The sequence below is a fragment of the Varanus komodoensis genome, unplaced genomic scaffold, assembly GCF_004798865.1.
Source record: "Varanus komodoensis strain SLA01 unplaced genomic scaffold, ASM479886v1 scaffold35, whole genome shotgun sequence".
NCBI classification, from domain to species: Eukaryota; Metazoa; Chordata; class Lepidosauria; order Squamata; family Varanidae; genus Varanus; species Varanus komodoensis.
In genome coordinates, this window is record NW_025335856.1 from 9,510,701 (window position 1) to 9,535,842 (window position 25,142).

At 39.7% G+C, this 25,142-nt stretch overlaps 1 protein-coding gene across 1 annotated transcript in view; it reads left to right on the forward strand.

Annotated features, from left to right (window-relative positions):
* The window catches only part of ARHGAP32 (Rho GTPase activating protein 32), a 198,014-nt gene that overhangs the window by 61,554 nt on the left and 111,318 nt on the right, over positions 1-25,142 (forward strand). Inside the window, exons 2-3 of the mRNA XM_044439533.1 lie at positions 9,822-9,930; positions 24,279-24,370. Coding sequence (XP_044295468.1) covers positions 9,826-9,930; positions 24,279-24,370 — 197 coding nt within the window. The 5' untranslated portion in view covers positions 9,822-9,825. The remainder of the gene's footprint in view (positions 1-9,821; positions 9,931-24,278; positions 24,371-25,142) is intronic.

Here is a 25,142-nt window from a genome sequence, read left to right on the forward strand (position 1 = left end):
AAGCAGCTGCTTCTTAAATCTAGTAGTTTATTCTTAGTTATAGGGCAGATTAATTTAATTTTGACCAAATGACTCTTAGCAGAGGTGAGCAAGTTCAAGTGCAGATGTTACCCTTGCACTGTTTTGAACATCTGGACTTCATGCATTACACAGAAGCATTCCTGGATTTGGGATGAAGTCCATGTCTAACAAGTGTCCCAACATATATTTCCAATAAATTATCTCTGCCATTTGTTTCCTTCATTTGTATTTAGGTTTTTTGCTATAAGTTTAATATGCATCACTGGACATCTTTTTTTAAAGAAGGTCTTATCTGCAAAGTACTTCCAATACTTAGGATTTAAAAAATTACTGCTGTTGATTGGTGACTTGTCTAAAACAGCTACCTGTTGGTCATTCAACATAGAAAACACTCTCAGACATTAGTTAATAGGCCTACAGCCTTAACTATTACAGATGCTATATTAGAAAGAGGAACTTGATTGATTCTACTAAAGACTTTCAGGAGGATTAAATTAGGGAGGGATAGTATTACATGTATAACCTCTAATTTTTTAGGGGACACTTCAGAATTTTGTCATATAATAATTTGTTGAGAATTTAATCCAAGTTTCTGACATAAATTGCTTGACAGTTTATTCAAAACCTGAACCTGATATTAAGTCGACAGTGTGCTCTTTCCTCCTTCTGTGATACCACTTATGTGACAAAAACGCATACAAACCATCTCCAAACCGGAGCTGGCTGCATCTGATGGGAGGCAGAAGGAGTTGGTGGCAGCAGGCGACTCCTCCACCCCCGGCTTCTTTGAGGGTGTTCTGGTGGCAGGGGTGGTGGGCTGGCTGGCTGGCTGCTGGTGGGAAAGGCTCCTGGCTGAGGCAGCTGGGCAAGCTACACGCTCCAGCCAACATTGCCTCTGCACATTCATTGCCATGTTTGTGTGAAATGCTGTGCTCCTCTGACGCGTTGCAGCATCTGTTTGAGTCGGCAGGGATTAGGAGCTGTGTGGAGCAATGAGTGAGTGGTGGTGAGGTGCAGTGAGCAGAATTGCATGCACCACACAGCCAGTCTTGTCGCGTACCGCGTAAGCTCGCCTGCTGCTCCCAGGTGCCCCGGAAGGCTTTCTTCTGCCACCAGTGTATGGGGAAGGTATAACTGCTGCTTCCTTTGACTTTGGGATGGGGTGTGACCTTTTTTCTTGTATTCAGGCAGCAAAAGGCCTTCGTTTGGCATTGCGTGCTTACTGTGATCTCTGCAAAGACTGTTTTACTAAATTCCATCAAGGACTGGATTGAAGAGGGTAGAGAAATTGCACTATTGCACTGAAGAGAAGCATCATGTAACATTTCTTCTGGGAGACGTACTGTAAGGATGATGCATGGACTTGTAAAGCGCTTTGGTTTTCACCCCCTATAGAGGTCTACGGACATAAGCATGTAGGATTTTGCAACATGTATTCAACAGAAGAATTGCACACCATAATGTTACTTCTCTCAAGTATGTTTTGTGGCGAGTTTTGCTCTCAATGTTACTCTTGTCTTAAGATACAGATTAAGCAATTGTTGACAGCAAATAGTTTAAATGCTTTAGATATGTATTTGATCATCTGCCTTTTCTGAAAGCATGAAATGACCATGAGGCATTTATATCTGTTCTGATAACACTGTAGCCTCACCTGAATCAAGTTTAGACAAACATAATGGCCTTTGTGGCAAAGCACAGGAAAAAATATTACCGTATTTTTCATTCTATAAGACACACCTGACCATAAGACGCACCTAGTTTTTAGAGGAGAGATCCATGGAAAGCTTCCTGATAATCACAGGCACATTCCCCATCACTTCCCCATGGGCTTCATTAAAAGATGGGTTGCCATTTGAAAACACACACCGACCTGTGATTAACAGCTCTCACCTGCGCCGGAGGAGGGGGGTGGAGCAGGGCACACCAAGCACGTGCCAGCCAGGTGTGGTGCAGCCGGGCTGGCAGCGTGCCGGTGGTGGTCTTCCGGGCAGCGCGGCGACGGCAGTCGCAGGTCTTCCCGGGCGGTGGGGGTGAGAAGTCCGTCTCTCCGTGCCTGCGGCCTGTGGGTTAAAGCCCGTGGCTCCTCCTCCTCCGCACCTCTCCCCCTGAGCGGCACAGCTCTCACCTGTGCCGGAGGGGAGGGCAGAGCAGGGTGCGCCGAGCGCGTGCCAGCCATGTGGTGCCACGTGGTGCAGCCAGGCCGGCAGCGTCCCGGGCATCAGGCACACACACATTTGCTCTATAAGATGCACAGACATTTCCCCTTACTTTTGAGGGGGGGAAAAGTGTGTCTTATAGAATGAAAAATACGGCAATTGGGTTCCTTTGGTATATGAACTGCTGCTGTGGCTTTGCAAAATGGGATGTGTGATGTATCCAGGAGCCATAAAATAGCAATGGCCCTACCCACACTTTTTAGCTTAAAGAAAGACACAAGGCATTCATCTTCACACTACTAGCCATTTTCAAAGTACAGGAGGTCCTCTCTATCCTGAAATCCCCTGCAGACTTAGCAGTCATGAAATAAGGAGAGGGCCTCTGATGGATCAGAAACAGGTTAAAGGATCTGCATGATATAAACAGATTTGCATAATAGTCCCCTGTATCTGAAAGTAGGAGTGAGCAGTGAAATGCCCGGATTTGCTACAATAGCTATGGTTAGGGCTATCCACACTTAGGAAAAGCAGTAATTTTAATGAAGGTGTATTATATATATAGCTAGACGGACCACTGAGCACCTTAATTCCTGCATTCTGTGCTAGCTGCCGCCTCCAAAGTGGTACAAGGGCAGTCTTACATAGACTGCGTTACAGTAGTCGAATTGTGCAGTTACCTGTACATGCATCACACTCGGTAAATTACCACTGTCCAAGATTAGGGGTAGCTGGTGGGAATGGCTCCTAATAATCTATTAAGGTCACTTGAGCTTCTTTATGGCAATGATGGGTACAGGGGCACCACCACATTACATATATACATTCCTTCATAGGAAGTTTAGGCCCATCCAGAACAAATAAACAAGTTCTGGATCTGGGAACCATGTAGCTTTAATTCATCGGGACTTGGATGCAGCTATGAACTAGAGAACTGCAACGAAATACCAGCTTAGAACATGTACGATCTTGTCTGACTTAAATGCTACAGAGAACTAGACTTGAGCATTATCAGCATATTGACAACAGCTCATTGCACAGCTTCTAATGACCACTTTGATGTTGTGTTGTAATGTATTGTAATTATGCCTGCTATATTTTTTGTGAAATGCTTTGAACACAATGACCAGGTTCAAATGACACACTATGGCTTGGCATGTGTCATTTAACTCTTGACAAGCTGTGGCACCCAAGGGTGCCAGCTTGCATATGTGGCCTCCTTCAGACCATGTGTTATGCACAGGTTGTTTGACCTTCTCATAAACCACACTTGTTGGGTTCAAACAGCCCCTGAATGGATTGCATGTTCAAAATGGCAGCCAAAAGCAGCCCACACCCTCTGCAACCCTTTAATTGAGGGTTAAACTAATGGGCTGTTGTGCTATGTAAACAACCAGTATTTATTGTTGCAAATGCAGTGTACAAATAAACTGACTATTTCTACACAACTCTCAAGTCACAGGAATGATAAAGTGCATGGATTTCTGCCTTCCGCTCTAAGCTCCTGTTCATCTTTTGTTTTTAAATTAATGACAGTAATCATCATAAGCTTATAAAGTCTCTGATGATGATCATTGCCTATTAAAACATTGCTTTCTATCTAGAGTTTTACAGTACAACCTGAATCTACAGAGTACAACAAAGTAATAGTTTAATATCAACATTTTAGATAGATGTTTGGAGGGGAATAGCTTTATATTTTTTTCCTCTAGAATGGGAAATTCATTAGATAGGAGCCAAAGTCTTTGGTCAGTTCCAATTGTTCTCCTAGAAGAGTTGCTGGTAATTATGCCCTTAGCACAAAAAAATCATCTTTCATAATGATTTATGCAGAATCGTTATTTGGAACAATAATTACGTACATTGCTAATCTTGGAAGGAAGCAGGTAAAAATGGTTCGGCATATCTTGTGTTTATCTAATGTAAGCTGCTTCCCCTGGACAGGCAGAAATTCTAATATAGGGGTTTTCATTGCTTCTAGCATATTTTATCATAAGATTGGGTATTTTGAGCCATTTCTTTTAAAGCACAAGTAGTCTTTGGTGCATGTGTGAAAATAATAATATTTTTATATAAAATGATGGAATGTATCCGTGCAGCTAAATATAGAAGTAAATCTTTAGAGGAGCAGAACAATTTTGATAAACTGTCCTCAAGTCTTTTCCCACTATTAATTGGTGCTACAGTTGGGTTTTCTGTTACAATGTTTTTCCTCCTCTTTTGTATGACTTGCACTGCTGAAACGGCTTAGAGTTAAACTAAGCTATAGCTCTCTGGAGTTGGTTCACTTGAATAGACAGAATGTCTCTGGAATAAATAGGATGCATTTTTAAAGTGTTTATAAAGTGTTTAACTCCTTATACAAGGAGTTAAAGGCTCCAAAAATGTATCGCAATGTTAACAAACTGAGCCCAATAGTAAAAATGTAGTATAAGAGGAACATTGTAGTGATATTAGTATATAGATGGGGAGTTGATTCGTAAGAACATACAGTCAAGTCCTTTTCTCTTAAACTCCTATACATTGTGAATATTTGGTTCACTTTAATAGTAATTTTTTTTAGTAGATACACTTGTGAAATGTGTTTTTGATGAAATGATGACAATCAAACTGAGCCCATTATATTTGGTTCCACTGGTGCATTTTTTTAAAGCTAGAAAATGTGAATTATCCACAGATGAGACAGAATGAATTTATATTCAGGTAACAAAGATGAAGTCTACTAGAGTTGACTAATGCTCATAGGTAAGGTACTAAAATGATTCACTAAAAAATCTTCAAACTGAGTCATTTTTGACATATAAAAGACCTCTGGATGTGGCAAGATAGAGATTTAAACAGAATCTCACATTGCAGAAATATAATTTGAGTAAAAACCCAAGTTAAAAATAATGGCTATTAAGGGAACAACTGATAATTAGGATTTTGGTTTAAAGATGCTATTTCTGTAAAACTGTTTAATGTCCTTACTCTTTATATACAAATGTGTCTGTCTGAAGAAACTCCACTAGAATTTGCCAGTAAATCTTGCTCTTAAAAGTTGGGTAAATATCTAATTAACATAATATACCTGTAATACTGATCAAATCATTCTTAATTATTTTTGTGGCCTTGGAGAGATCTTACTATATACAATTTTAGTAAATGTAAAAAGACATTGAATAAAACTGCTGGAATGAGTCCAATTCCAGGTTGGGGCAAGAATATTATCTCAAACCATCCCAAGATGCCAGTAATGGGTCGGTATATAAAACCTTTAAATAAATAAATAAAATAAAATAAAATCTAGTTATTTTCTAGATTTTACATCTAGAAACAGTCATCCATGCTGTGATCTTTGTTCATGTGTCAAATAACTCATTAGAATATGTGCTCTTATATGCATAAGGACAGCTTCGAATCCAAGTTTGCTAGCATCACACTGATGATCAGGTAGCATATTGTGTATTGAGTAAAGTTTCAATTTTTGTCTTGCACATGGTTCAAATCTTAATGTAGCCATTAAAATTGAGCACTGATCAGAAGGTTGCCAAAACTATTATTACCAATCTGTATTTGAATTGCTTAATTTCTTGTTAGCTATACATCTCATGGAACAGAACATTCTTGTTGATTTTCAGACTTCCCTGGTGCAATGAAAACAGTCCCTGAGCTTGAAATAAGTTGGTTCTGCCTGCTTCCCTGGTTTCTTTAATTAATGAAGACTACCTCAGCCTGCTTTTGACTGAAATGCCTCATTTCTTGTGTAAGGCTAATAGCACGGTCACTTCATTATTCCACTTTTCTTCAGTGGCATCAGCATTAGTCACTATTCTTCCAGCACTTTTTAATGGGTTCTGAGATGGATTTTTTCCAAACTTAAACCATGGCCAACCATGACAGCTTCCATTCTATGCATTATACTGTCCTTTCAAGTAAAATTATTTAAGCAACCATGGACCATTTAATACCCATGCTGGGTTTTTTTTTTCTTTTAAAAGCAAAAACACCCTGAATTGTGCCTGCAATAGGCAGTGCCAAGTCTTTGAAGTTCTTTTTATTCTTTGCTCATGAAAATATTTCATTATCCACAGTGCAACTCTGGATAATTAAAAAGGTCATATTGAAATACTTCTGCCTCTAGTGCAAGGCAGTATGCACTGCAGGAAAATACTAATCTAACTGGCATCTTGATCTCAAACATTTGCGCTAATGTTTCTTCAAGCACTGCTGGCATAACGTTATGCCTTCAAATATTGCATGGATCCTTCCCCCCCCCCCTTCTTACAGAAGCAAATCGAGGGCATTCTGACACACTCGACTAAAGATGCCTTTGAACTACATTTGCACTCTTTGTGCCTCGTATGGTGCCATTATGGGATAGAGAGAAAGCAGAAGAGTAAACTGTTTGTGGCTGGCTAGGGTTTTATTCATGTGACAAACTGAATTGCAAACAGGATGCACTCACGGAAAAAAAAAATGGTCAAACTTTCCTAATAGATCATGGCCTTCCAAATCTTTTCATTATATGGTGATGTCATCTTTACTATGTTGTATGGGAAATCATCTTGGGAAATTCGAACTTCTTAATTTATATCAAGCCTTCTCTAGTGGGCAAACAGGTTAGTAGTTTGAAGCATACTGCCAGTAGCCAAAACCTTTGGAAGTTAGTTTAACTTAGCTTCAATAGATGTGAATTAATGATATACTCTTCCTAAACAAAGCCACTAGTCCATTACTGGTGTGTTGGGCCATTCTTCTGATCTATGAAATGTAATTCTTTAGTACTTTGTGTCAGTTATGAAGTTTGTCTTTCAAAGAAATGGTGTAATTAGAACCTGTAATTTTACCTACCTAAACTAAGGTCAGTCTGAACTCAAGCAGTTACTGGATGATAATCGGAGTGACTTTATGTAGGATTGTCTGTTTTATTTCTCTCTCTTTCTCCATGCTTTAAAAACAAACACTGAATTTGGAGAGATAATTTGCTGGGCACATGAGTCTTTCCTGAAATTTCATTCATTCATTCATTATTTGACTTGTATGTCACATGTCTCTCTGGGCGGCTCACAATAGTAGTTAAAATAACAATTATGTTATCTACTCTTTTTCATGAGGCTGGTGAGCAGTGGTTCCCAAGTGCTTTTGCTTTCTATGACCCATACTCCTAGAAAATTTTTGAACCACTTATAGTACTGCAGGGGAATGAATTGGACTTACAAAAGAAAAGCTTTTATCTCAGTGTTTAACATTCAAATATAAATTGAGCAATTAGCAAAAAGTGTAAACAGTAGAATCAATCCCAATTGTGAACATAAAATTCAATGACTTCTTTGTTCCTGCTTCTCATTCCCGATTTCATCAAAATGTGGGACTTTCCTGCTGATTGTGATCCACAAGCCCACCTGTGGAGTCAGGCAATTCCCAGATTTTGTCTTGATTGACAAACAAGAAATGAATCCGAATGCAAACAAAAAATAATAAATAACTCTATCATTGGGATATTTTTTGGCAAATTGTGATGCAGCCTTCTTCTTTGTTTCCCCTCCTGAAATGCCATCGCACACCCCCTGGGTGAGAATGAGAGTGAGAGCTGGACTAGGGAGACCTGGCTTCAAAGAATGAATTAAGCTATGGTCTTCTCACAGGATGACTTTGAACCACCAGTTACATTTCACTTTAACCTACTTCACTGTTGTACCTTGGTCTTACCCAGTTAAACAAATCAACATAATTGTTGATCCCAGGCTAATTTGGTCTTGGTTGACATTCAGCATATGAATTTGGTAGAAGCAACTGCATTTCACTGTAGTGCTCATTATAAAAGGGCACACGGAATGTTACACTGAAAAATAGAGTCAGAACAGCAGAATAAATAAGTACATTCATGAAGTTCTTTGTTGTCATGGTCTCTGTGCATCACACGTGTGGACTTTGCCACATAGTGCAAGGTCTGGATTGGAAATCATATAATCAAAGATCTGCTCGTGAATGTCTTGCTCACCTGGTGTGGAAAAAGGTTGGTTGCTTGAGTCTTGCTGGGAATGGAGCCCCATTTGATCAGTGTGCAAGGTTTATTCGATAAAATTATTCTGACTTGGTGCTTTTACCAAAGGAGGAAAGAAGGGTGGCTATAAGAGCGATGGCCTTTATAGTGATGCATTCTCACCTGTAGAACGTTCTCCTCAGAGTGGTTTGCTTGGTATATACTGTAAATTTTTTCAGTGTCAGATGGAAGACCTTTTTTATTCTTCCAGGCATTTTAATTATTGTTTGGTGTGGCGGTTAGAAAGTTGGACTGTGGACCTGGAAGACCCGAGTTCCAGTCTCCTCTCAGTCTTGAAGCTCACTGGGCGACTTTGGGCCAGTCACTCAAACTCAGTCTAACCTACCTCATAGGGTTGTTGTTGTGAGGGTAAAGTGGAGCTATGTGAGCTGCACTGGACTCCTCACAAGAGGAAAAAGGGTGGGATATAAATACAGCAGAATAATAATACTTGGTTTTACGTGCTAGCATTTTCCTGGCTTTATTATTTTTTGTTTTCTTTGTTAAATTAGAGTGCCATTCAGTGTGGCTGCAGAATGTAAAATTGCTCTAAGTGATTAGAAGCACAGAAACGTAGAAACATAGCAAGTCAGAAGGGGTCTCCTGGGCCACCTAGTTTGACCCCCAGCTCAAGCCAGCTCTGCTCATAGAATGTCCAGCATGTGCGTGTCCAAAAAAATTAGATAAGTTGGTTTTGTAAGTGGGAATGGTTTTGATCTGGTCATAATCATTCTTGTTTAATTTCTGAGTTTTAATATTCTTGAACTAGTGTAGGATTTAATGACAAATTTACATTCCATTGTGAGTAGACAGGTTAGGGAAAAAATATGTCCGGCTATATTCGTTTGATCTGCTGTATGTAGAACTCTGTCTGAAACCGTTTCTGGTTGCATTTCCAAATGCATTGAGTGTGAAGATCTTTGAAACCGGAAACTCTTATGGCCACAAGTTCCTGCAGGCAGATCTTTACAGAGCTTGTTTTCACCTGTTTCGTTTATCTTGCAACAGTTTGGCTTCCCTGATATGACTTTGCAGACAGTGCTTTGACCTCAGGGAGGGGAACTGGAGAGCCATGTGCCTCTCCTCTTTCCTTTGCTGCCAGCATGGAGAGAGCTGCACTGCCTTCCCTCTGAGGTCAGCAGGGGAAAGAGAGGGATTTTAGGAAGGGAAAGAAGGATGCTAGAGAGGCCAGAATATGAGCTACCCTGATGCCTTCTCAGCCCCACCTGCAACACCCTTCCTGGATAGGAAAAGCCCACCTAGTAAAACATGTAAGGAGGAAGGGGAGGGAGGTAAATTTCACCTCAGTTGCATCTCCTGCTCTGCACAGAATAAGTGCAAGCCTTTCAGTTTGGGGGTTTGTGATCATCTGTGCATTGGCTTGTGCCCCAAAACATTCATATAGTAATTGAAAACTACTCACAGGATAATAGTCATCTACTGTCAGCCTACAGGTCACTTAAAGATAAGTGCATACAATTTAAAAAGAAGAAAATATGACCAAGGTTGCAAAATAATACTGGGGTTTAGAGGTGGATTGTCTTAAAGCAAAGGGATGTTCAGAGTGATCAGATCTAAAAATCTGTAAAATGTCTAATGAGTGCATCTTTTCCCTTTAGGATAATGAAGTCCTCTTTACATGCGGAGGAGGATGATTTTGTGCCAGAGCTTCAGAGAAGCATCCATCCCCGTGAAAGACCAGACTGGGAAGAGACGCTGAATGCAATGGTATGGCGGCACGGTCTTCTGCGTGTGATCGCTTGTAGTCCCTTAAACTGTTGATAGAGTTTGATTTGTTACTTTTTTTCTGGACTGCTATGTTGATTCCTTCATAGGCTTGAGGAGTGTGGAAAAGTATTATTTGGATGTGTATCAGAAGAGTGGAGGAGTTGCCTGGTCCCCTGAATATATGCCCTGGAGCATGGCTAGTGCTAATTTAAATGCTCCATAATATTAAGGGATTGTCTATCTGCATTAACCTCTCTTTCAGCTAGGATCCGGAATGTGTGAAATCTCTCTCGGTCCCCAGTGGAAAACAACAAACAACAAAGAACATTAATCTAATATTAATCAGATCTAATATTAATTCAGCCCTGGAACAATTTCTACTTTGTATGTCTAATTTTACGATCAGTACTGGAATAACAAGAGAAGTAAAGATCTTGTAATTCATTTTTATACCTTTACTTGGCTTCTATTCTGTCCAAAAGTGGAAAATGAGAAGAGCGCTGACAATGCTTAGCATTACTGTTCCCTGTAGGAGTAGCTGCAGTAGCTTTCCCCTTGAATTCAATGGCAAAAGACCTGACCTTCCAACTGCCGAAGTAGGATCTGCTCACAAAAGGGTACTTCTATTCTATTTCTGTAGATAGGCCTTCGGTTGCACATAATTCTCCTGCTTACTGCGGAATCCCTATGGGTTTACCTGACTATGTGTTAAAAATGCTTACCTGTGCTAAATTTAGAAATGCAACTTGGAGGAGATAATGTGACCTCATGTTGATATATCCCTAAATTAGTAAATGTAAAGATGCAAATACGCTTGTTAACCACATTGTGGATTGCCAGACTAAGACCAAGGGACCTTGGGCAAACCATTCTGTCTTATGCAAAACCTAGAGTATGAGTTACTGCATCTGGTTAAATGCCCACGGAATTTTATTCTGTAATAAATGTATCAAGCTGCCCCAGGACAGTGTCAGATTGTGCTTGTTTGTGGTCTCTGTGCATCCCACATACCGGCTCTATGCCTGTATTGAGCGTGTCGTAGGGAAGCCTCTATAGCCAAGTGTGTAATTGGATGCAAGCCCCTTTTGTTCTTTGGAAGACAAGAACATGTGCTGCTGTATTTCTGTGGTTCAGTTAAAGCCTTACCTTTGATGCACACCTTGTGAACACGCGGGACACATTTATTTACTATGGTAGTGCCGATGTATAGGGAAATGGGAAAGTAGAGAATTATTAGTTTGCCTCTTTCCCATGGTCCTTAATAACACACATGAAAGTGAACCACACTGCAGAGTTTGTCATACTCCTAAGTATGGTTTTGTAGTTAAAATCTTAAGGTTGTGAACCGCTGCAGAAGATGTGAGAAAACTAGTGACACTTTTCTGTCCTGTTCCCTTTTTACTGCTTTAGACAGAAATACTTCTCCAAGTGCCATTCGAATAAGAGATAAATTATGTTATGAAGCAGGAAAGGGAGGCTGTGACTTTGTTTCGCAGGGATAAGAGCACTTGTTGAGAGGCAGTCCAGATGAAGCACCATTATTCAGTTCTACTTGAGTTAGAAACAGAAAGCAAGCAGAACATTTTGCATTTGAAATCATGTTTGCTAAAGCTACTGAAAGAGCAGACATCTGTGCAAGTCATTTAGGGGTAAAAAGGTAACTGGAATGCATTGTATATGCTTTGTCTTTAGATTGGTTCAGATTTATTCCAATAGTTCTGGACCATTCAACTAATGAATTTGAACCTTAGTTTAATTCTGTAAATGGAAAATTAATATTGGCACAGGTGATCTGCATGCACTGCATTATGATGAATTAGTATTTCAGATATTGGTGGCTAGGCTGTACTTGCCAAGTGCCAGCAATGTGTACAGTGGCAGAAGTCCACTTTTATGTCATGTACTGTTTGTGCTTCGTGAATCAGAGAACTCAAAAAGATGAAAGTGTTGTAGAAGGAAATGTTTCTTCCTTCCATTTCAGTTTAATTGTCGAACATGGGAATTGCCTTGCTGAATCAGACCACAGTGAGCTTGTTAAGATGCGCTAAATAAACAGAGATTTGAATTATCTTGTACAAGGATATTACATGCATACACAGATTTGCACTTCATGAGCAATCTAATCAGGAAATGGGTAATTAACGCATGTAATATCCTGGGTAACTGGTCATGGTTGGTTGCTGAGTTATCTGAACTCAGAGCATTTATCACAGGACAGCATCATGGGAGACAACAAGCCACTTTGGCAACCCGTGGCTTGTTTTAGATATTGTTGAAACCGTGAAAGGTTGTCTTGTTATCCAAATCAGGCAGAAAGTACCATTTTGAAGAACATTGGCTGCTCTTGGGGAGCTCACCCATGCCAGCACCAGTGACAGAGGCTCTGCTGATGCTGGAATGGGTATTTGGAGTGGCTTTTGCTGGCTTGTTACCCCTTGGGGTAATTTCGCAATTGCATTTTTTCCCTGGTCTTCCACAGGTGTGCAGGTATGAGTCGAGGAGGGACTGAAATGCTGAGGCCTGCCTGGTCAGTGTCCATTTGTGTGCCTGCTGAAAAAGGGCAGTACGCAGCTGCCATGGATACTGAGCAAGTGAGGCTGCGTGTAGGCTGTTTGGTGCACACCTGGCAGGTACCTGGCAGGTACCAATGGGTGATCTGTGGTTGAAAAGCAAAACAGTAAAGGTGTTCTATTCCTGAAAGGGGAGATGAGTACAGCTCCCACTTTAGGTGTGATGCCTTAGCTTTTTTTAGTTTTTCCTGACTTGTTTTCAGTCCCCAATATTGGACTCAGAGGCAGAGTCTCCTTCCGCTTGGAAGGATGGACTGGCAACTGTTTTCCCCAAGGGCCTGTTCTCCTCCTGGACTTCTGAGATGGTTTGTTCTGGACTGCTTTTTTTCTCTGAGAGCAATAGCTCCTCCCTGAGATGCTGCTGCATTGGCATGTTTTATTTTTATTTATTTATTTATTTTTCGATTTATATCCTGCCTTTTTCCTACAAAGGGCTCAAGGCAGCTTACATCATACTCCTCCTCCATCTTATCCCCACAACAACAACCCTGTGAGGTAGGCTGGGCTGAGAGTCTGTGACTGGCCCAAAGTCACCCAGTTGGCTCCATGGCCAATCGGGGACTAGAACCCAGATCATCTGAATCCCAGTCCCATGCTTTTAACCACGACACCACACTGGCTCTCTATGTTTTGAACTGCTTTGAGGTTTAATAGAAAGGGATATCCATGGCAGTTTTCTGGAATATACAAATTCACAGAGTAAAATATTCCAAGGTCGTGAATTAAGACAGGTGTTCCTGGTATCCCTGTCAAGTACAAATGAAAAGCTTGAGATAAAGAAATCTGAGATGAGTCATTATCAAAGGCATCAGACTAAGGAAGCCCTTTAACTCTACAGGGCATAAATTAGTTTGCTGTTCTTGTCCCACACTGCTCTTGCGTTTCATCAAATACAACATGATCTAATATGCTATCACTCGTAAGTTGGAAGGAATCATTGCTTTTTCCATATTGACGTTCTTCCCCATAGAGTTTCCAGTGTTACACAGAGAGCACTTTCTAAGTACCAAAAATAACTAGAATTCCAATCCTGTCAGTGACTGACAGTAGCCTATTCAGTGATGGGTGGCAGGATTCATTCAATGCAAACTAATTACAATTCTGCTGATAAGCTACAACAAAACAAACAGAAAACCTCACCCCCACCTCCCACCCCTCAAAAAGACCACAACAGACCCAGATAACTTTGATCACTGCAGACTGTACTGAAGTGGAGTATCTCCGAAACAGTTCTGTTCTAAACATACTCACTGATAAAGAGTTCTGATTTGTCTTTGACTATAAGTTCAAAGAAATTTCCATTCCTAATGATATCATAAATCACATATCTTTTGCATTTGTTTGACATTTAATGTCTATTTTACTTGTCATTTAACTTTCCCTTTACAACCATCTGTATATAAACTTTCCAGCTGAGAATAACAGTTCATACAACTGATGAAATGAACTCTAGTCCGTGAAAGCTTATGCCATAGTAAAAGTGTCGTTGTTTAAAGTGATACAAGTCTTGTATTGTTTGTCGCAAAGACTTGCAACAAAGTCTTGATGGTACACCACCCAGAGAGTCCCACATAGGACGATTACTGTGATTTATAAATTCACTAATTTATAATTAAATACATAAATAAAGATTTCTGTAGTTATCCCTGTTGAAACTATCCTAGCCAGTGAACATTAAGATGAGGGTTAGAAATGGAACGTTCTTGTCAAATGGAGAGGCACTGCCCTGTAAAACACGCAGCGGTGATGCAGAATAGGAGAGGTAGCACTTTTAAAAGATGGATTTGTGCACAGTAATTAAGATCTTGCTTGAGCAGCTGTCAAATTTTGCCATCACTAGGCTACCTAAAAATAAAATCATGTTTGCAGAGGGTTTTTATTTCCCTCCCAAATGAGACTCGCAATTGACATCTTGTGACAGCTCATGCAAAGCTAGTGTTTAACTTAAAAAAAAAAAAACTTTATTTTTTTTCCTCCGTGCAAGGCAATGCCTTGTATACATCTGAACTAGTGAAGGATCAAGCTTTTCTGCAGGTTTTTTTTAACCCTTTCCCTCTAAAAATCATGTATTCAGCAAATGGGTATGGCAAGTCATGGTTTCCCTTATGCTTTTGCCAGTGTTGGCAAGACACCCAACTTTCACCAATATTTCTCATTTCTTATCGAGGCCAGTTTGATACAAAAAAAAAAAATGCTATTGTATGATCTTTCTGCATGATGGTGTAAATCTTGTAGGATAGAGCCTGTTGGCATTTTAAAAATGTATTATTGCTAAAGCTTAGGAAATTCAAAATGCAATAAAAGGACAGATACCCAAAGCCAACACAGGACAGCTTTGCGGAAGTTGATTAAAATACTGAAAGTAGAGTAAAAGTCATAGAACCTTGCTTTTATGTAGGGGTTAAGAGAAGGCAGGGAAGCTCCCACATTGCAGAATATAATGACCTGTTTTGCACAATCAAGACATTCCAGCATGACTATAGCCAGAGTGGATGGTTGTAAGCCATCTGAACCTACATGGCTTGGTGGAGGGTTAAACAACGACATAGCCTGTGCAAGGTTATTTAGGCTTTGCTTGATCCTCCACCAAGCCATGAGTCCTATATTTGACTAGCACAGTAAGCAGCAGCTGGGCAGTTATCATGCATGTTGGCTTGTTTCAGTTGTGCAAATTAACCCACTGTGAATATGTAAGATAGTGCTAATTAGGAAAGCTTAGAATACAGTGTGTTATTCTCCCTCACAAAAGACAGAGCACTTACTGCTTTTTTAAGACACTTTTAAAGAATCTCCGGAATCTCAGTTTAAAAAGGCTTGTGTGTGTGCGCATTTATCCAAGAAATTCTTAATACATCCAAGAGATGTGAGATGAGGTTGTCTCTACATTATTATTTCTGCCCAGTAAATTTTGTTTACCCTATCCAACAAAAGCAATTTTATTTTGGGGTTGCAGTCACAAGTGTCCTGAGATCCTCAATGGTTTAAGGACATTATATATTATAAACAAACCACTGTCTATGTAAAGAAAATTAAAAAGAGGATTAAAATAGCACAACAGTAGCTGTAGACTATAAAGATTCTGTACATTGCAAAATATATATACCTTTCTATACAGTCCAAATTGTTTTCTTGAAGCTATAGAGAGATTAGACACATACTCCAATATTTTATTCTGTATTACTTTGACCCTTGTGAAAAGACAAATGCAGTGACCATCGCATCCCATATATTATTTTCAATATCCAGCAATTTATTTTTGTTGTATTCTAGAGCAGGTCCAAGCGAGTCAGAAATGATGCTAGCTTTGTGTGAGATAGACCTCCTTTATCACTAGTTTTCAGAAGGCCTGCACGAACTCTTGATTGATTCAAGCTCTTGAATACACTAGTTTTCATTCTTGCTAATGACTGTATGCTTGCAGTTATGTTTTAAATGAAGAAGATGAGACGGGGGCGGGGGGCGGGGGGTTCTGGTTCTTGCCGATTCAGGAAAGCTGAGAGAAGATTCCTTTTGTCCTGACCCAGTGTCCTAACCTCTTTATTGAAACCAGCATTTCCTCTGTTGAGACAAGACAGTTTCCCCACAGTAATTATAAAGGAAATAACTGCTGCAAAGTGTTTTTTTAAGTGTCCTGATAGGAATCAGGTAAAGCTCACTGAGTACAAAATGTTTTCTTGAATGCTTGTAACTCATTAGCAGTTCTCATTTATGTCATCAAGTGTTATTATTTTCACTAAGCAGTTAGGTACTGCTACCAGCAATTATTCGCCAGATGTGCACATTCTCATGAGTGCAAATCCTAAATTTGGGTTTTTATGTGGAGTATTCAGTGTGGACTGCAGAAAGTTTGCTCTGGCTTTTGATAGCTGCAATGTTCTCCATATGTATTTTGCATGTGCCAGAAGATTGGGGAGATAGAAAGAAAAGAAGTATGACTGTATTAATTCTTCTAGACTTCTCATCTGTTTTCAGTTTGGTGAACCATGGAATTCTTTTGGGCTGATTGGCTAGTTCAAGAGCAGGAGGGATCACTCTTATTTGACCAAAAGTCTCCAGATGGTGATCCCAGGAAGTCCTTCCTTGGTCTTGCTAGAGTAATCTTATGGAATTGCTATAGGGATCCCTCTGGTCCTTCATGAGAATTGAAAACAGATTAAATTGTGAGGGCTTGGTGAGGATTCATCAGCATGCTGAGGAGACCGAGTTCTCACCTGCTCACTTTTTACTGCTCTAGGATTGGCATTTTTCCCTGATTAATTAAGGGTTTAGAGCTGAATGATGTTTGGTGAACAAACTTAAGCTTATCAAGAACAGACTGTTGAAAGCAAGCAGAATGGTTAACCTAGAAGTGATGCTTGTCCTGGCTGTGGAGCCTGGTTCCACCCACCATTTCAAGAGCAGGTTTGCCGTTAAGAATATGTTCCTTGATCCAGCATTACAATTGGGTTGATCAAGCAATTTTTGTTTCTCATACAGAAGGACCAGCCCAATGAGGAAATCAAAATAGTTAAAACCCTGAAAGTGAAATAAAAGAAGTCTCTGTGTTGGGGTCTGCAGAGCACTGCTGGTCCCCATTGTAACTTGTCAGGGCAGGCAGACTGCTTCACCTTATTCATACTTGAAGGGCTGGTATCAGGCTTGGAGGTGCTTTGGACCACCACAGTCCTGTCTAGCAGCTGGAAGCCACAGGAGATGCCAGTTTGGCTAGAGCAGCACAAGTCTTTGCGTAGTAACCTCCCCGCCCCCCTGCAAGCCATGAAACTGTTGTACAATAAGGAATATAACTAAGTGTTGCAAGGCCTGATAAAAAGCGCAGAGCAAAAGTGTTTCCACTTTTCTCTTTTCTCAAGGGCATACATGTCCTGCTATGGTTTCCCTTTGAATCTTCTGACCAGTAAAGCAGAGGGCAATGCATTACATTTTGTGTAATAAAAGCTTTTCTAAATTTGGTGATACGCAAATCAGGCAAGTATTTGCAGGTAAAATTGACCTTCCATTATCTCTCTTTAAGGCCTTAAGGCCCTGCCTACCTGATTTTGTAATTCTATGTCCCAAACACATTTAACAAATTACCATTTTAGCTTTTTTATATGCAAACTGTATTAAGCTGCTGGGTGTAAATTTGATAGTCTGCAATTTGTCTTGCAGTTTAATTTTCCATTTTGAGTGACATCTCTCAGTTAATGTCAGCAAGACAAAGCCTTGAAAAAGAAACAGCTTTAGCTAGTATTTGATGCTAAGGCTCTGACCTCGGCAGAAATTTGCCCTGTGAGTGTGTGTGTGCGCGCGCACACACACACACACACACACACACACACACACACACACACAATAACTGCAAACACAGCTGGGAATTTCCATCATTTTTGTTAGTTCAAGTGCCTCCTAAATGAGCATTTCTCCATGGAGTGCTTCAGATCTGAATCTAAGTTCCGTGATCACAGAAAACTAGTTGAGGGTCAGCTTGTATCCTTTGGCATTTGCTCTCTACGGACACTGAACGGGCCCCTTGATGCTTGTATGCAGATGGTCAAAGGTTCCTGGATATTCATTGTTGTACTAGTTTTACTACTACTCCTTTTTGATTTCACTGTATGGAGTGTTTCATGCTGATTCAAGCATTGTGCAGGTGCTGCTTCCTCATTCGTTTTTGTTTTTAAATTAGATATAAGCCACTTTCCAAGTATGGCTCAGAGAGAAAAGCAGGACCTAGTAAATATATAGAATGGCAGCACGATGCTATTTTATTTATTTATTCATTTATTTATATCCTGCCTTTTTCCTACGAAGGGCTCAAGGCAGCTTACATCATTCTCCTCCTCCGTCTTATCCCCACAACAACAACCCTGTGAGGTAGGTTGGGCTGAGAGTCTGTGACTGGCCCAAAGTCACCCAGTGGGCTCCGTGGCTGAGCAAATTAGATTTAGATCTTTCTTCAAAACTTACTACATCTTTTTTCTTTTTCTTTTCTTTTTCTTTTTTCTTTTTGGAAAACTCTGGCTTCACTTTTTTAGTTTTCATCTCCTATTGAATCCAAGCCTCGTACTTATAGCAGGACTTCTTCCTACCGTGCTTTGCTTCCCCTTCCCTTTCTCCTTCTGTTGTTTTCGTGTCTGCCTGGTGTGCTTCAGGTGTCAGCTTCTTACGTGTGTTATTGTGTAAAGCACTTAGAAACTGATTATTAAATTATAGTGTAGTGTTTGTTCTACTTATAATATTACATCATTTTTAAAAAGAAGTGTCTGAAATATATATTTCATTCATATTAGTGTATAATTTGGAGCTTCAGTCTTACACAAGACTGCAGCTGTATTTCTCTGAGAAACTTAGATATCTAATCATTTGGTATGGACCTCATAGTTTGTTGATTCAGAAACGATTCGTAATATGATCAGCAGAGTGCAGCAGAAGCTCATTTAAAATCAGCTACACAGTATATAAAATAACAAACACCTTCAGCAAAACAATGATTTAAGCAAATACTCAAACTTTTTGTATCATCTTTAAATCATCAGCCTTAAGTCACAACGACTTAAGATGTAGCATTAAACTGTGCTCTCATAGTCTGAGGAAGGCATAGATTTCTCCCAGGGTCGCTCACTCCATGTCCACTTCAGCACAGTGGTAAGGAGGCAGGTCACGGCCCTCCGGTTCTTTGCCGTGGTCTCTGTGCATCGCTCCTATGGGTGTTGTGCCTGTGCAGTACCACGTTCAGGAAGATGTGAAGCCTGCTTTTATTCTTTTAAGAAATCCGTTTTCTTGGGTTGTTGCATGCTGGATCCAGTGTCTGGTCCAGGATTCAGGATCAGGAGATACTGGGTGGAGATTGGAGCCCAGGTGGCCACATCCGGGAATCCTGGTGGCTGTTCGCTGCAGTAGTTAATTGTCCTTTTTATGTGTACATATTTTATGAAGAGCAATTAGTTTTGTTTTGTTGCCCATATTTGAATGTCTAATACTTTAAGATGATACCCATTAAATGTATAGTTGATACCACATTTCTAAAAGAAATGTGTACAGTATGACTGTGTTAACCATGTCTGACATATAGGAAAATGCAAGATATCATTGCTGTCACCTGCCATGCCTGCCCCAGAATGCCAGTGAAAATCTGGCATTCTGCCGGGTTAAATCTGCAGGGTTAAATCTGCTTCTTAAATTGCAATATTAGTAATACTAGGAGTACTGAGGTACTGGCTTTGAAGTTATACATTCTGCTTTGTAGATTGCTGCCAATTAACTAGAGAAAACAAATCCCATTGTAGCTTAAAATGAAGAGTGTATTTCTTTCTCACAAATTGGTTGTATTGTGTGCAATAACTATACTCAGCTGTGATAGAGGTGTAAGTGGTTTCTTATTACATTGGTAAAGTATGATCAGGAAATACACAAAGGATAGGATTCTCACAAAATCGCCACTTGTCGTGGGTTATTTAATGCATGATGTTGCCCAGCATGTTCTGTTAGGGACTTTTTGTGTCATGTAGACTCAGCCACTTAGGGTTATTTCAGAGTTAAAAAACCCTGACCCTAACCCTGAGGAAACTGGAGTGGGTCTCAAATAACACTTGATGGCCTAGGTGAAATGATAACTCATGAACTGGGTTTCATATTCGAAATGTCCCCTGTACAAGCTAGCTCTACACTGTGGACCAGCCCCGGTTAAATAACCACCATGTTTTTAATGTTGTGCAAGTATAGCCAACCATCATGTTTTAACTGTATCTTATTTATTTAATCGGCAAAAGTAATTGCTACCGGTTGGAGCTGGCTAAAATAGAACAAGGTTGAATGCCATTTATTATCAATCTCCTGCTATTTAAATCAGTACCCAATAATTGTGGTCTCCAAGGTACACAAAATAAAAGCAATTGTATCAGCCAAAGAATTGGAAAGTTTGTCATAGAGAACACAGCTGAATCCTGGTCAGAGACTGCCCAGAATCGTTGTGTTTGGCACTTCGCAAATGTAATAGCAACAAATACGGATTTATTTATCCTTGGCCACAACTGCTTAGCTTTGGCATGACTTAAGCAACAGCTGTGCTCTGCTGGCCTAATTTGTCACTTCATGCACTTTTATCTTCCTTGCAGCCTTAGGAAATTCATGACATCCAAACAGCAGGAAAATAGGTCTAGGAGAAACCGGGTTGGTAGCCAAGGTCAATCTGTAGTTCCACATCATATTCAAGAAACTGTCAAAGATGGGAGAGAAATTGACAGAACGGATTTAAAATCTAGTGCTTTCAGCAGCCTTTGTTCAAACCACAGAGTTGATTATGTACCATGGTTTGGAATAGGCTGGAGAAACACCCCAGGAAGTATGCAATCCAACAATAATGGAAAAGAGTACCGTATTTTTTGCTCTATAAGATGCACTCCCCCCCACCTCAAAAGTAAGGGGAAATGTCTGTGCATCTTATAGAGTGAATATGTGTGTGCAGTAAGTCTGTCAGATGTGCAGCCCATGGGGAAGTGATGGGGAATGTGCCTGTGATGATGTGCCCATTTGATTCAGAATATTTTTTTTCTTGCTTTCCTCCTCTAAAAACTAGGTGCGTCTTATGGTCAGGCGCGTCTTATAGAGCGAAAAATACGGTACTTGATAGTCCTAATGACAAAAACACAATTTTCTGGTAGTATACCCTGATGTGACAATTCTGTTGCTTTTGTCTATGTTGGGCCCTTTACTGTTACGCAGAAAACAACATTTTCAGTTAGTGCTTTAAGTTTTCCTCAGTACATGCAGGTGTTTCCTAGAACAACATGTCACCTGACATCTCAGTGGAACCTTTGAGAAGATCATCTTGTCAGCTATTGCCAAAGAAGATTTAGAGATGCTGTGCCCCTTATCAGGAAAGAACTGGAGAGGGACTCTAAGCTGTCTTGGTTTTTGATATAAGTGAATTATAAGTACTAGAAAAGCTATTGTTGTAGTCCCATTTTTTAAAAGAAAGTCTGGAAAAATGTCCCAGCTAGTTATGGACCAAGATGTCTGCTGAGTATTATCAGCAAATTATATGCTGGTCATCTCCTAGATAAACTCAAATGCTGGCTTGAAGGAGAAAACCTAACAGCAGAGGAGCAAGCTAGATTCAGTGATGAAAAGAATACAGTAGGTCACATTATGACCATAAGCATTTGATTAAAAATATGCAGTCAACTGTCCATGGTCTTTGTATGTGGCTTTTACTGATTTAAAATCTGCCTTGATTGGATCTGCAGGACCAGATCAAGGGGGAACTAGAGGCCACATCTGTTTTTCTTGTGAGGAACCCAAGATGGCTTATGTAGCTCCCTTTTATCCTCGCAGCAGCCACTATTCTATTTTGAAACTGATACTTTATATGTTTGTAGGCATAGACTAAAGTATAATGCAATGCTGCATGGGCTTTACAGGTCCAGCACTTTGGTTTATCAGTTTGGTTTATCAGCAAAGTAAGTTTAGGGTATAAGTGACTGTAGACACTGTGAACCAGATTGGGAATGCAGATAATGTTGTATGCATTTAAGTACTCCCCCCCCCCCCCAAGATTTACTCTTAGGCAAGAGATTTAGGTCATTTATTTAGTGGAGTAACCAATGCTATTTTTTAATAAATGATGTCCAGATAGGATATTGTGGGTCAGTAATTTTGTTCAGGGTTATTCTTACAATCATTACTGAAGCATATCAAAAGATGCAGCTAAAATAGCTATATTCTGACTTTGAATGTATATGCAAATATGTAATAAATATGCAAAATATATGCAATCCTGTGTATGTTTGGACAGAAATAAGTCATAGGAATGCCTGCATTCCCTGTCTATCATGGCTTGCTGGGAGAGGCTGAGAGTTTTAGGGCTTCTTTCTTTTAAACCTTCATAGTTTTTTGCCCTTATTATGCATATAAATGTGCTATTGACATGAGTTATTGTGAGTGTCCTATTTTGAATGGTTAGAATTTCATAAGATTATTTGAATAAAGGCATGTGGCAGCCATGAGAAAAGCATGGCAGCTATGCAGGATATTAGAGAATCTACAGAATATTAGAGGAATTGCTACAAATTGCTGGAACATTTTAAAATGTCTGCTTGCAACCATTGAGGCACCCCTTAAAAGTGTTTCCATGCCACTGAATAAGACTTCTTAAAATGTTAGATAAATAAAAGTTTATCTATAATACTATTCACAGTGTATTTAGAATGTTAGAACTCTATTCTGTTGTTGGGCAATATTTAAAATACGGCCCAGTTCCCCAAAACATTATTTGTCAGTGATTAAAGCTGAATCCAGTTCTTTGCTAGCATCCACACTTTGATCATGCTCAAATTAGTATATCAGAGTTCAGAAAGATCGCTTGAAACTGCAGTTACATCAAGGTAAGAAGGTTGGAATATAGCATATGCATAAACAGATTGGTTATGTAATTACTTGTGTTTTACAGGACATCGATACAGAAATATCGGTGGTAAAAAACCACTACTCCAGATGTTTTCCATCCAGTATTCAGATCTAAATAAGTCAGCCATTTCAGAGAACTTGTAAAAAATCAATTTACTGTTCACAAGAAGAATAAAAGGATAACAAATGCAATTGTTAGCAAAATCTGTTTGTGGAAGTGTGCAATTTTTAATAAGTGACTATCTCTTGCATGTTCTGTAATAAAGCAGGCTGTTTTGTGCTACATAATATGCTGTGAATTTGGTCCTGTTCTGTGGGGATACAGTAGAGTAAGGGCCACCTTGCTTCCTATGTCCCCGTACTGTTCATTGTTTTCTGATTTATTTTTAGGTGATCTAAATTTGTGTAAATATGATGACCAAAGTTAGTCCTTTTGCATAAACTCATCCCAGTTAAGGAACTCCTTCCCTAGGAAGGCTAAGGTTACATCCTTCATTATTGGCTGGTGAATGTTTCAGCTGGTGAACTTGTGCTATTCTGTCTTGACCAGACTTTTATTTATTAGGCCTGCTTTTTGATTTCAGAAGGGTTCCCTGTTCATTATTGTGGATTTTACATGACTTGCAAGTTTCTTCACGATAGGTGCCTTGAGACATTCTATATTCTACATACTGTTCAAATATTTGCCACAACAATTTTATTGTGTTTGCTCTTTCCAGTAATAGAAATATTAAAGTAAAGGGATTCAGTGATTTATGTGATTTTCATGAAATTTTGGATCTCATGTCTGAGCCACAATGCAAGAAAAAGGGCTATTAGAAGCAATGCTTTCCACATGAGTAAGCTGAAGCATGACAAACCAGCACTATATCTACATTCCTCAGTTTGGTGAAATGGAGGAAAAGTACTTCTCTCTGGTCTCTGTGCCTACACTGAGCATTTCTTTAAGAAACTTCCACAGCAGGGGAGAGTTCTGTCAGCAGTCTTTTCTCCCCACCCCATTCCATCCCTCTCAGTAAGCATACCCTTAGCAGGTTCCTGTGTTTCTGCTCAGTTCTTATTCTACCACTACTGTCATGGGAAGCTCTTTGTCCACATGGATAGTGTCTTTCTCCAACTGCTGAAGTTTATTCATGATTTCCCTCCTTAATAGTGTTTTGTTCTTTTATAAGTTCTTTCTTTAGCTCATCGGTACCTATTGGGGTTGCATGTGTGCTATTTTCTTTGGAAATATTTTAGATGTTTAAATGTGGCTTTAGAAGTCCACCATCAATTATTCGTTTTGATGAGCCTGTCTGTATATTCCTAATCTGTGATCTCTGGTGGAATCTTAATTAATCTTAATGCTGCTAAAATCACCTAAGCTTCCTTGCAATTCTATTTTCTCTTCCTCAGGCAAGAGGAGCGGACATTCCTGAAATTTCAGGAGAGCTACCCTTGCGGACCTGCAGCAGCACAGCTAGTATGAAAGTGAAGAATGTGAAAAAGTAAGTTGTTAGGTCTCATCATTCTTGCTTTTCTAGTTCCAGTTATTACTCCTAAACTGACATTTGTTGATTTGTTACTGATAAACACTTAAAACAACAGCAAACAAACTAGTGTTAGCAGAAGGCAAAAGGAAAGCACATTCGAACTACCTGAGAGCTAACCCACTTTTTCAATGTTCCTTAACTTATTACGCCTGGAAATCTGTACAATGGGTGATCGTTCTCTAAACTCCCCAGCTCCTGCTCTATTCTTTCAAAGTACCTTTTATCCCCAACAGTTTTGACCTAGTATTGGTGCAAATGAAAAGCAGTCAGTCTCTAACTTAATTTAGAAAGAAAGATGTGCTGATATGTGTGCTTCAGCAATCAGAACATTGGGGAAAATGGATTTTCTTCCAAGTGCCATCCTAGCTATATTTAACTGTGCCGTTGTGTCCTATTTTGTTCCCTTTTCTCTTTTTCCATCTTTTTCCTGTCCTAAGCAAAATGCACTCCTATATAATTTGCTAGCTGGATTTGCATTTCTCCCATGTTTAGGTATAATGGTAATTTAAGGTTTAAGGGGGCTCTCCTTTTATACCCATTTATACCTAATAACCATCTACTGCCTGTTGATTCTGCTAGAAAAGCTGATGACCTTTTTCTTAGTGGGAAGGGGGCAGATTGCTAAATCTAATTGGCCTTTTACATGAGAAAAGTGAGCGATGGAAGTAGTCGCCTTGTTTTACAACCAGAAATATCAACTTAAGCAGTCTGAAAGAAGTTCAACAAC